At 40.7% G+C, this 12672-nt stretch overlaps 1 protein-coding gene across 2 annotated transcripts in view; it reads right to left on the reverse strand.

The window, feature by feature from the left end:
* Positions 1-2630: 2630 nt before the first annotated feature.
* Positions 2631-12672, reverse strand: part of tmcc3 (transmembrane and coiled-coil domain family 3) — a 58072-nt gene continuing 48030 nt past the window's right edge. For both annotated transcript variants that reach the window (XM_088924222.1, XM_088924221.1), the window contains exons 2-4: positions 6386-7308; positions 4664-4799; positions 2631-3394 (exon numbers count right to left, since the gene is read on the reverse strand). In XM_088924222.1, the coding sequence (XP_088780348.1) occupies positions 3092-3394; positions 4664-4799; positions 6386-7308 (1362 nt within the window). In that variant the 3' untranslated portion in view covers positions 2631-3091. The remainder of the gene's footprint in view (positions 3395-4663; positions 4800-6385; positions 7309-12672) is intronic.

The raw sequence follows: 12672 nt of genomic DNA on the forward strand, positions 1-12672 counted from the left end.
CTAGTTCCACCAGACTCTGTAACAGCGTATTCCTGCAGGCTGTCAGGCTCCTCAACACCCTGGAATCTATTTGCACCTGCCCCAATTCCAAAAAACAGGGTTTAAAACCCCCCAGTGTGTTGTGTATATTGTATTATGTATTTGCCTTGTAATTTGCACTATCTGCACTTTGCACTACATATTCCTGTCTACAATGTCTATGTCAGTTTCCTGACTGTATTTGCACCATGGACCAGAAGGAACACTATTTCGTTCCACTGTATACTTCTATATTGCTGGATTGACAAACGTGAACTTGAACTTGAAGTGACGATAAAACTGGTACAGTCTTCATTCTCGGCAAGACGTTCTGAGTTTCACCAATTTGCTATTTACCTGCAATCATAAGTTACAGAATTTTTATTCACACATCACCCTGCTGTACTTGACTGAACTTTCTGCTTCATGTGTTTCTCTTTGTGCTACCATCTCAAAAGCTGCTGAAGTAGTTCAGGTGGGTAGCTGCGTCAGCATGGGTAGACTGTAAAGGAACAAGTAATATGGTTTATTCCATACTGAAAAGAGAAGAAAGAAACACAACATTTCAGCTGTGGAGCCTTCTTCGAAGAAGGCTTCACATCCAAAACATTGTGTTTTCCTTCTTCTCATTTCAGCATAAAATAAACCCATTACTTGTTCCATCTCAAAAGCTTATAAAATTCAGTTGCTTACTGTCAGCAAGTACAATGACAGGCACCTACACCTACCTTTGAACAGCATTTTTCTCCACAGGTTTAATCTTCCTGAGATACAGAATACAGTCCTGGAAAACTATCACCCGCTTAAAATGCATGACTGCATTTCTGTGAATTAACTGTACATATTATGCAAAAAGTAACATTAACTGAAAGATCAGTAACCTTGTGATCTTTACTTGCTCTGGATCTTTCCTACCTGGAGTGACCAGGCATGTCATGAGTGCCCCCTGTTGGCTGACACCAATGCAGGTACAGTGGTCTTAAGGCCATGGTGTGGAAAAAAAAACAGTGCTCTTTTATGTGCACTTTTGTTCTCATTCCATTTCACTTGCAAAGGCATCACTAACATGCTTCACTCTGGAACTTTATCCCTGTATTCACTCAGACAAAGCAAACCCCACCACAGGCACTACATTCAGTTTCCTGGAAATCTGTAAGAAGCAACAAAACTGATTACAACATCCAGGAATATACACTTGCAATGTTAGACAATTGCACAATCGCACCCCTGGGGCACCAGAACGGCTGAACTAGCAAAGCTGCTCACTCTCCAATAGGTGGCGCACAAGAGGGAAAGCAGTGCAGAGTCTAAATGGACTCAAGGTAGTCAAGATTCCCTCAGCAACAACACAGTTGTAACTCCTGAGATTTCCTGGGCACCCGTGCGCTAGCAGGATTCCTACAACCCAGGCTCTTTCCTGTAAGACTGTGTGGAGCTCACCATTTGTACAACACAAACTGCACGCCGAAGAATTTGAGGATTTCCATGCTGTTTCAAGAGAAACCTTGGAACTCCCAATTAACGCTACTTGATTTCAGACAAGGGTGTAAAAAATAAGAATGACTGATTTTGCACAGGGGCTAGCTGTGTGGAGTTTGTGTTTTCTCCGTGTTCCTGTGGGTTTCCTCTGGGTGTTCTGCTTTCCTCCAACAGTCCAAAGACAGACTGGTAGGTGAATTGGTCTGTGTTTGCCTGACATGCGATGGACTGGTGTCCCGTCCAGGTTGTACCCTGTCTTGCGCCTGTTGCCTGCTGGCATAGGCTCCAGCTCCCCTGTGACACCAAATTAGGTGAAGCAGTTAGAAGGATGGATTCTACACAGAAAAAAGAAAATCAAAAAGAAAATGCACCCTGAACACAATCCACAATGACTGGGGCACCTAAACACACTGAAGCTAAAATTAAGAATAGAGTTCCCCCTTTAGTGACCATAAACTTAAATTTTGTTTCAGACAACCCCCAATTTAATCACCCCTCTTTTTTAATTGAAACGTTTTAAAATAATATTATAAAAACTGTAATAAAGTTACTGTATACTGTACATGTTAAGCTTTAAGCTAATTTTGAGAATGTTAATGTTCCTTGTCTTAAATATAAGCATCAAAATATGAAGGAAAATGTGATTCTTTATATTAAGCCCTGTTACAATTATTAATTTACAAATGCATTTTATCATTAAAGTCCTCTTAGAGGAAATCGCATGTATCATTAGATTTGCATTAGGCTCCCTGTGATATTTTGCTATGTATATACACATAACATATCTAATTCTAACAAAAATATACCAAATGAACCTTCAGAAATATAAGTTCCCATGTCCTTTATCAGAAAGTCTTGAAGAGCTAGAGCCCATCCTGGAAACGCATGACGCTTGGCACACAACTATTGTCCACCAACTGGACAAAGCTCATCACAGGACCATAAAAACGGGACCAACTCAAATGGCCAATCAAACCTAGGCAAGGGAAATGAAATGAGAACACATCAGGACCAGAGACAAAACACCCAGAGACGAAACACCTAAATCAAACCCCAGATCCTTGCCCCAGGTGTTTCAAAAGAACGCAATTTGCGTCTAAAAGGGACCAAAACATAACTGCTTAAGAGACATGTTTTATACAGGGCACTGCTCTGCAGTTTATTAACCTCTTTCAAGCACCACTATTGTATTTTTTAAAAAATCATACACGAAAACCTCTTCCAACATACAAATCTGATAAAGTAATTAACTGGGTACACACAAAGAGACAACTTTACTGTTCCTGGTTTAAAAAAAAAAACACACACACTTTCAAAACTAAACACGTATATTGCACTTGTCAAATGAGAGACGAGAAATCAAGTGGCTCTTTGAAGTCATCATTACAAGGCAAAACACGACGGTTCACCACAGGGAGAAGGCAGGAAAGGAAGAGACACGGAAGTTAAAGTTAAGCCTCCGCACGGAATCCAAGCAGTCCACTTCGAAGCAGACGGCATCCCAAACGGCCTTGTCCTTTTTCTCAACAGAACGGTACCTCAGCACATCCACCACTTCCTAGAAAGTAAGGCAGAACTGACGTGCTCCCCGGCTTCAGCTCGGCATGAGCACACGCTCCATGGCGCACTGCAGGTTGTCCCAGCTCTTCCAGAAGATGGCCAGGAGCGTGACGGCGCAGAGGGTGCAGACGACGTGCAGCCGGCTCCTCATGAGGGGGGCGGTGAACTTGGCCACAGTGGAGACGCACACCAGGATCAGCGTGACGATGGCCAGCATGATGTTGATGCACTTGCCCAGCAGCACCTTGGCGTCCGTGTTCTCCAGTTGCACCACCTGCTGGTGCTGAGCGTGGAGCTCCAGCTTGGAGATGCGCGTCTGGCAGGCCTCCAATGCCTCCTGTGCAGGACGAGCACGGACAGAAAGGACAGTGAGTAATACCACCCTCTCGCACTGAGCCCTTGCGCAGAAAGTGGCACGTGTATTCAAGGCACTAGAACATCGGCCAGCAGCCATATCACCCTGCAACTCACAACTGGCAGCCCACTGAAGCTCAGGGGGTGTGGGCCTGGTCAGTACCTGAATGGGAGACCTCCTGGGAAAAACTAAGGTTGCTGCTGGAAGAGGTGTTAGTGGGGCCAGCAGGGGGCGCTCACCCTGCAGTCTATATGGGTCCTAATGCCCCAGTATAGTGACGGGGACACTATACTGTAAACAGGTGCCGTCCTTCGGGTGAGATGTAAAAGAAGTCCTGACTCTCTGTGGTCATTACAAATCCCAGGGTGTTTCTCGAAAAGAGTAGGGGTGTAATAATCCTCATCTATGAATTGGCTTAATCACTCTGTTCTCCTCCCCATTGAGAGCTGGTGTGTGGTGAGCATACTGTGCACACTATGGCTGCCGTCACATTATTCAGGTGAGGCTGCACATTGGTGGAGGGGAGTCCCCATTACCTGTAAAGCACTTTGAGTGGAGTGTTCAGAAAAGCGCCATATAAGTGTAAACAACTATTATTATTATTATTATTATTATTATAGCATAATACAGTATGACCAGGAATAGCTGAGACTCTACAGTAATGACCAGTACCATTACATTACTAGCACAAGTTCAACAGCACATCTTCCAATGCATAAACCTGGAGCACAATGACTCAAGTTACAAAACAGGAAAAAATCATGAATATAAAAGATTCATATAAAATATTCATTAAAAATTTGTACCCCTCTAAGACTAGCAACAGTAGGGAGTGGCAAAGCAGGAACTGTGCATTCGTGCCTCTAATCCTTATCGGTATCTATTCCTTCTGTAATCCCTACGCTAGAGAGGTGAAAAAAGGTCAACACTCTTTCCTCAGGCCTGGTAGCAGACAGAATCTGACTGCAAATTATTGAAACCTTTGTAAAAATGCACTTTTTGTTATGCTAACTGGTTTCAAACTGTGTCGGTTCTAGTAAAGACACACATAACAGCCTTACACCTCTCACTCTTTCACTCAACTCTAGCTCAGTTTTTAATGTATTCTTCTACATCTTGTTCTTCAACTTTATTTCCTTCTTTTTCACAAAGAAAACAAACACTGATATAGCAACAACTTAACTGTGGTCTCCTTTGAGACAATGTCCACGAAGGAACATACTGTTGCTCTCCGGATTCGCTGTTTCATACCTGAATGTCTCGGGCTCGTTCATAAGCTTGATAGGCCACCTTCTCTTCAATACTGGCAAGCTCTTGCTTGAGGTTGCTGGTCTCATGCTGATGCAGTTCTGTGAGATCATTTAGTTGGTCCTCTAAACGCTCAAACCTGCAAAGTACAAGAAAAAAATAATTGGACGTATGTCATGAGGGTTAGCAGGGGGATCATCCATTAGGAGAATGTCACTTCTTCCAGATAGGGGTCACGCCAACCTGGAACCTATATCAGAAAGTACAAGGAGCAAAGGCAGAAACACACCTGGGATGCAAGAGGTGGGATTTTAACATTTCAATTTTCAATGCTCTTGGTGGCAGTTTTTAAGCAAGGAAAATGTGTTTAAAGTAAATTACCACGGCTCAATCCTACGGCTTTGCAGGTGATGGATGAGAGGAAAGAACAGTCTCAGAGCCTCAGAGTCAGAAGAGTGGTGTCACATGCAATCCTTTCCCTGGACAAAGCTGAATTCTATAAAATGTTGACATTTCTCATCAACAGAAACACTTTAGAAAGCATTTTGAAGAAGTAAGGAGGATATTCATTCTAATAAGGAGATTAGGGGAATGGTTTTAATATTTAAAGTTATAGGACAAAGTATTCAGTAGCCCTTGAAAAGAAGATGATGCAGACCACCCACTGGTTTCCCCACACATTATGTTTAAAAACTAACAATTGTAAATGAATATTTGTAACAATACAATTGTGTGCCCAGGCTATGACATTACCTCCACCAAGCTTCAAAATGGAACAACAGAATGCTTGAAACAGGATACAGGAGAGCTTTGGAACAAAGTTTAATGGATGAATGGGCTCAATATTAATCTTAACCAAAGTGATGGACAGTATAAAGTGTGTAGAAAGAAAGCAAATGAAGATGCTACAAAGCACACCACCTCATCTATGAAGCCTGGTGGAGGTCGTGTCATGACCTGGACATGTAGTCATCTCTGGAATTTTTCACTGGTTTTTATTGATGATGTAACTTATGATGGCAGCAAACGTAGAAGGGATTCTTATGTTTACCAAAATATTTTATCTGCATATGTACAAGAATATGCTTCCAAACAGACTGGGCGGTCATTGACTCTGCAGCATGACAATGACCCAAAATAAACCTAAAGCAAACAGAGTTCATCAGGAGAAAAAAGTGGAACGTCCCAGGCTGCCAAAGTCTGTTTCCAAATTAAAAGGAAGCACGCATTCTGCATGCTGAAGAAAAAAATAAAATTCAGAACACCTCAAGAACAGGTAAAACCTCAAAGGGACTGCAGCAAAGGTGTTGGTTGAGGTTGGTGTCAGAAATATTGCAATAGAAGTATATATAGATGTGTGGTGAGCTCAATGGGTTGCAGACCTCATACAGTTATTGCCTCAAATTAATATGCAACCAAATTCAAATCTTTACACTCTGATATTTTAAATTGAATGTGCCCCAATACATGTAGTCACTTGGTTTATTTCTTAAATATACACATTAAAAAATTATATTGTCCTTGTTATCCATGTTAATCTCATAATCAAAAACACAAATTACTTGACAGTAAAGCAAAAATAACAGTTTTGACTTTGCTGTCCTTATAATTTCAGGGGGACAGCATTACTTCTATTTACGAACGTCATGCCATCATTCTGTGTTCTCGTGAATAACATAAAGCGCTATTCGTGTACATCACTTGAGTTTGCAATGAAACAATTACCTGTATCGTTCCTCCTGGAGGGTCTGCGTCAGGAATGTGTAGTCTCTTTTAAACTGAATTTTCAAGTTCTCCAGATTTTCAGCCAGATGTGACTGCAACTCCTTGAGATCCTCAAGCTCCTTAGTGATTATGGCCAGCTGAGCCTGGCTCCGTGCGGAGATGGGCCTTTCGGCCCCGCAGTCCGCATTCCCATTGCTGTCGGCGGATGCCGAGGTCCCAGACGAACACTCGTCGTCACTGGGGTACTTGGGCTTGGCCACAATCGTGGCGCTGCCGCTCAGCGCCCTGTTTCCACTTTCTGGGTGGAATGTATCCAGCGTGTTCTTGAGCTGCGTGATGTTGTCCGCGCTGCCAAACTTGTTGCGGATCAGGTTGGCAAATTCCCTGGGCTTGCTGAAAAAGAAGGGTGGGGACAAGGTGACGCCTGGCCCTAAACTCTTGATCTTGTCCACACCAGGATTACCAGTCCTAGAGCTACAGACCATATCCTTTAAGGTTGAGTGCACGTCTTTCAGGTTTTCTTTGGAGGACTCCTTGCTTTCTTTGGGAGCTTTGGAGGAGCTATTCATCTCACTCTCGTTTATCTTCTTGAGGTACTGCTCCAGCTTCTTCTGGAGCTGAGCGATGCTTTGTGTCGACTTCTGGTTCTTCTTCTCAAACACCTGCCTGATGCGTCTCGCCTGCTGCTTGTCCGCAGTATTGACCAGCTTGAGGTATTCGGCGACGTTCTCGTCGCAGGCCGTCTTCTCGATCCTGATCTGCTCTGCGATCTTCAGGATCTTCTGCTGCAGGTTTTCATTGCCGGGTTTGAGCCAGTGGAAGTTTGAGACGCCATCCGTCACGCTGAAGTTGAGGTTGGTGTCCGATCCCCCTCTGCGGATTGGGACAGGTATACTGAGGCTGCTCACGTCGTTCGGATCTGCCTGCAAAACAAGAACAGCACTCTTATAATTAGGGCAGCAGTATGCAGGAGGAGTCCAGGTTCTGGACTTGTTACTAGAAGGTTGTGGGATCAAATGCCAGACTGGACACTGCTATTGTACCTTTAAGCAAGGTATTTTACCTGAATTGTTGAACAACTGTTGTATTTTATTACTAATTATTAGTAGTAATTACAAACTATTACTAATGAACTTAAAAAAGTTACTGTCTTAAATAACATCCCGAAATGGTGTCCAATTTTGTAAAAATGAAATATTTCTCGCAGCATATGACCTTGTTTTTTTCCCCCAAGTTAAAATTGTATTCAAAAGTAAAATGCTCAAACTGAAGACTCCTGCGGGTAAGATAACTTACAGTTAATACCAGCAAATATAATACTGTAAGTATTCAGACCCGTGAACTCAATATTTGGTGGAAGCAACTTTTCCAGCAATTATAGCCTGGTCAGTCCTCAGCAACATTGCACGCCGGCTTGGTGCGATTTTTCTTCTTGGCAGATTTGTTCTGAAGTTGCTTGGGATTTCATTTGGGATTTCATGGGGTTGATCAGACACTCAGGAACTTTCACGTTCTCACGGTAAAACCAGTATGGGTTTAGTCTTCATGTTTTAACACAGTATGTGTCTGGAATTCACTACCTAACTGAAGGACCTTAAGGTAAGATAAGATTTATTAACTATGAAACCAATATTATTAACCACTACTGCTGCACTCAGACTAAGACCACTCAAACTACTGGGTGGCTCATTGAGGTAATATTGCAATTTTGTGCATCTAAATAAATTTCAGTTGACACAAAGGGTTTGAATATTTATGCAATCATGTCTTTTCCATTTTCCTGTCATTTTATTTACTTAATTCTTCTCTTTAAATATGGAGAAGGATGTGAATAACAGTTTGCTACTTTAAATTGTTGACTACAAGTTTTAAAGCTACATAATGTGAAAACTGTGAGTTTGAATTCTTTTGGAAGGCACTTTATAGTTTAAATTCTTACACATTTTTTATCTCTGGATTGCATTCTATATAAAATACATTCCTAACATTCATTCCTCTTTACAATAGCAATCAGGTGAAGGTTATTCACAGTATTTTTTATGAAAAGGTTTTTTCTCCACTGGAGTGTTATATAATTGACCTTCTAACCAAGACGGCTTTTGCTTTTAAAGAGTCAAAATGTAGAATGACTCACTTCACAAAGTTTTTCCAATACAAAATGATCATAAAACAACATCATAACCTGTATACCGTTTAGTCTGAGACTGTATAATGTTTCTCAGTGTTATGTACATTCAAGGACATGATATTACAGAAGAGTCTTTCCAATACTCAGAATGTCCCTTTACTTCTACACTAGTGAACTAATAAAAAAGGAAAATGGAACAAGAGTCAGGTTTTAAGTCAGTATCTCACTGCTCACACACAAAACCTTAGAAGCCGCCCACAGCATGAGATGTTCCGCTTCAAACATTAACCAGACTGGTCCAGAGAACCTATCTCTACAAGGGCCATGGACCCTAACGCCCATTAAATCAAGGTCTTGCCAGGCCCAGCTGTTTCTCCTGTCTGGAATCCAGTAGAACATCTGTGACCCGCTCATGCCACCAAGAGGATGCAGCCACGGCCAGACAACCTTCACCAGCTGGCTGCAGCTTTACAGGGAGGGTGGTGGAACGTCCCACAGCAGTCTAACCACAGCCTGATCACAGCTTTGCATGGCCGCTCCCAGGAACCTCATTATGCTTAGGGAGTTCAGACCTGATACTAACTTTTCACAGCTTTCCCTGGGAGGGAAGGAGATAACGCACATGCTTATACAGCATCATTCCCAAGGGTTTTTGAGATTAAGAACATGTGGTTATTGTTACAGGAACCAAAACAAATCTTTAAATGAAGCGTTATATAATATAATCTAGGGAAATCACAAAAGCAAGAAAGACATTCTGGGTTCTTACATGTATTCTGCATTACACCACTGCATTCAAAAACGCAATCCTATTATTACATGTAGAAAGATACAGAAGTGCCTCGCTTTGAACACTGTTTAATGAAGCATGAAAGCCAATGGGAACACTATACAAAAATTTTACAGCAACAGCACTCTATGTCTCTGTGCCCTTACTGCACCCTGAGACCCACTGCATCTGCCACAAAGATGTTTTCTCGCCAATGTCCTGTTCCTTCTTTCCATTCCTTTTTAATCCCTTCAAAACCTATCGTCGATACCTCCGTCTCTGCTCAGGTCTCTTGGGGTTCTCATTTGTATTCTAGGTGTAAGATAAAAAGAGTTACAGTCTCTCTCTTGAGACACAGAACGTCAATTCAGATTCCAGCTGAAATCTCACAGGTCTTCCCCTTCAGGTTTTTTGTAATGATAAAATGCAGCAAATAAAAGTGACAAGGGTGGATAATCACACTGAACAGGTTTCCAAACAGCATGGGCACAGAACATGGTAGATGTAGTAGATCTTGAACACTTTGGAATCAGGTCTTCTTGTGCTAGAGCATACACCTCCAATTCCTGTTCATTCTGCTATGGGACAATTATAGGATGCTAAAATGTACTCAAGTTGAAATGCACGGTCTGATAAAATACTTAAACAAACTTCACCTCAATACATGCAAGCAGCACATCAAAAGCTGATAATCTCTACTAATATTGCAGCTTTAAACATGTATTTTAAGTTTCTCTATGAAGGAAAAGCATTTCTTTCATTGTTTTGTTAGACATTAAATTAAGATAAATGCAATGGTTTTCTGAAATATTTGTTGCATGACAAAATTAAACACATCCGTACTAAAAGCTTTACAAGGTTTACTGAAACCAGAACACTATGCAACTGAAATAGGCTCTCCATTTTCTTGAGACAAAGAAGGTGACTGAGCTGAATCAGAGGTGATAATCATGAATAACAGTAAAGCAGTCCCAAAAGAGCAAAATAAATTATATGTGCCTTAGGTTCTTATCCCTCAGATTTTTAACACTGAGCATGTTTTTGCGAAATATGGGCAAAACACTACAAAAGATGTGGAAAGAAAATAATGCAGTTACTGAAAAAACTGCATAATGAAAACATTCATAAAAGAACTTCATGCATTTTATCATTTTTAATAACTTGTCAGTTGTCATATCAAAACATTTTCCATTAACAGCACAAAGTAAAACATTGAGAGGCAATTCAGCAAGAAGAGCAATAAAGAATAGATCTGCCACTGTTAATCATTTTTCTTCTTCTGCAAAACCCACAAATGGCCTTTGAGTCTGCTACACGCATACTAAGTGTTTACGCATTTTTGTATGGTAAGAATTGAATCGGCTTATAGGCTCAACGTTTTTGTGCAAGCTCCACTATAATTGCACATCTGGCTCCGTTTAGGAAACCTAAGCCCACAAAATTTTTTGGGATAAAAAAACAAGATGGTAGAAAGAATGCTTTCGCCTGAATCAGTAAAAATGAGAAGTCAATCCTGAAATTTGAATTCTGATATAGAGCCGCAATGATGATGCATACTGATATTGTATTGCTAACACTAACGATCAGCAGCACCAATTGAAGAAACTCAAACAGCTTCTAGTGCAAGGTACTAGCAGAGTCATGTTTAAATACCAACAGATTACTACTGTCGGTATCTGTACGTAGTTCCATTCTAAGTTCCATACGTAGTTTAATTCTAATTAAGCAACTTCTATTGAATTGGAAGGGCCTGATTATCAGCCTACATGAAATTACAAGATAGACCAGCCCTGGTCTACTGGCCAGGTTGGCAGAACTTGACACTGGGTCATAATCTAGGTTCTACATGCAGGCACTATTGAGCACGATGCAAGACATGGGGTACAAGACTTAACAAACAGGCACCACCTGCCACCCTGTAGCCTGATTTGCTGCCACAAGAATACAATGAAAGACATAGCCATAACAAAATGCAGAGAGCCACTTGCACTAGGTTATATAAAGAAGCAACGACATTAATGGTATTAATGCCAATACTCACACTTTGGTTTCATTAAGAAGAGTCACTGAGTACATTTAGAAGCAATGTTTGATAATGTTTGACAAATGTAACTGAGAAGCATACTTGAAAGTCGCTAAAATAAAAAAATAAAATGTATGCAACATATGTTGATGGTGGGCCTGCATGATCTTGCCATTGCACAGACTGATTATGAATGTCGGTTAAAAGCTGTCTTAATGACACCAAGTAAACACACAAGTTTAAATAAAGCAAGTTTCTATTAGGAGGGTGGTATTTGACATCGCAGTGCTCTCCTGCCGCTCACAAAACGAGCCGATTCATTTTAAAGCCATTCCAAGATAGCTCTTTGGCTGATCCTCATGCAGGTGTCAAGCACAAGTCGGCTTGGGGCTGGAAGCTAAACCATACTGCTTGCTCAAACAAGTGAGCAATAACTGAGCTCCTTTTTGTGTAAAGAACACAGAATTCCTAGACAGTGTGCAAACCATGTTAATCAGATATACAGTATTTACACACACAGTTGCTCACCTATCTAATCGATATCTGTCTGCATTACTTTTTGATGATGCTGTGCTTTTAAAAAAAACATGTCTGATAGCTGAACAACTTTCTTCATAATGTATTGCCTTCACATATTAGCATCAAGGTCTTTTTCTTTAAATTTCTTCTGAAAGACTAAGACCGGAAAGAGTGATTTTGTTTTTCATACAGGATAGGGTTTTCTGCTTATTATTCTCCAAGCTGAACCTATGATCATATACACAAAACTGAATGTTTACTTGTTCTCTTGCCTTTGCTAGGCACTCTCCAGCCTAAAATCAATTTCACAGTACCTGGTATTCTAATTTACGGGCGTACAATATCATTGTTGTTGAAGTTGTTGAATAAAACGAATCAAATCACAGAAATTTCCGACCAGTTATTTTTAAAGAGAATTGTGAAAGCATAATCTTTCTTCTTCAATAGAGGACATGTGCACTGAACTCCTGGGTGCTTATTTTCTTTTTTGGGCTGACATACTTGGCAAAATAAACCCAGAGATCAAAGAAAAACTGGTTAAGATTAATTGTTTGGTCATGGATTGTGGAGAACACTTTTTAACACTATTCACCTAAATATTATAATAGTGAATCTAAGGACAGAAATAAACACTACGCCTGTCTGGGAAAAAGAAACAAATAATTTCAGTTTGATAATGCTTCTATATCTGTTCAAGGCCATACAAAATGACATAATACATTTTATTCATAATCACCATATCATAGCACACACAAAAAAACAGAACATTGTAATAATCAGCATATCAAAAAAATAAAAGGTAAAGAAGCATACATTAAAACCTACAGTGAAAAGGATGATCTTTAATC

This window comes from Atractosteus spatula, chromosome 8 (genome assembly GCF_055471065.1).
Source record: "Atractosteus spatula isolate fAtrSpa1 chromosome 8, fAtrSpa1.hap1, whole genome shotgun sequence".
Lineage (NCBI taxonomy): Eukaryota > Metazoa > Chordata > Actinopteri > Semionotiformes > Lepisosteidae > Atractosteus > Atractosteus spatula.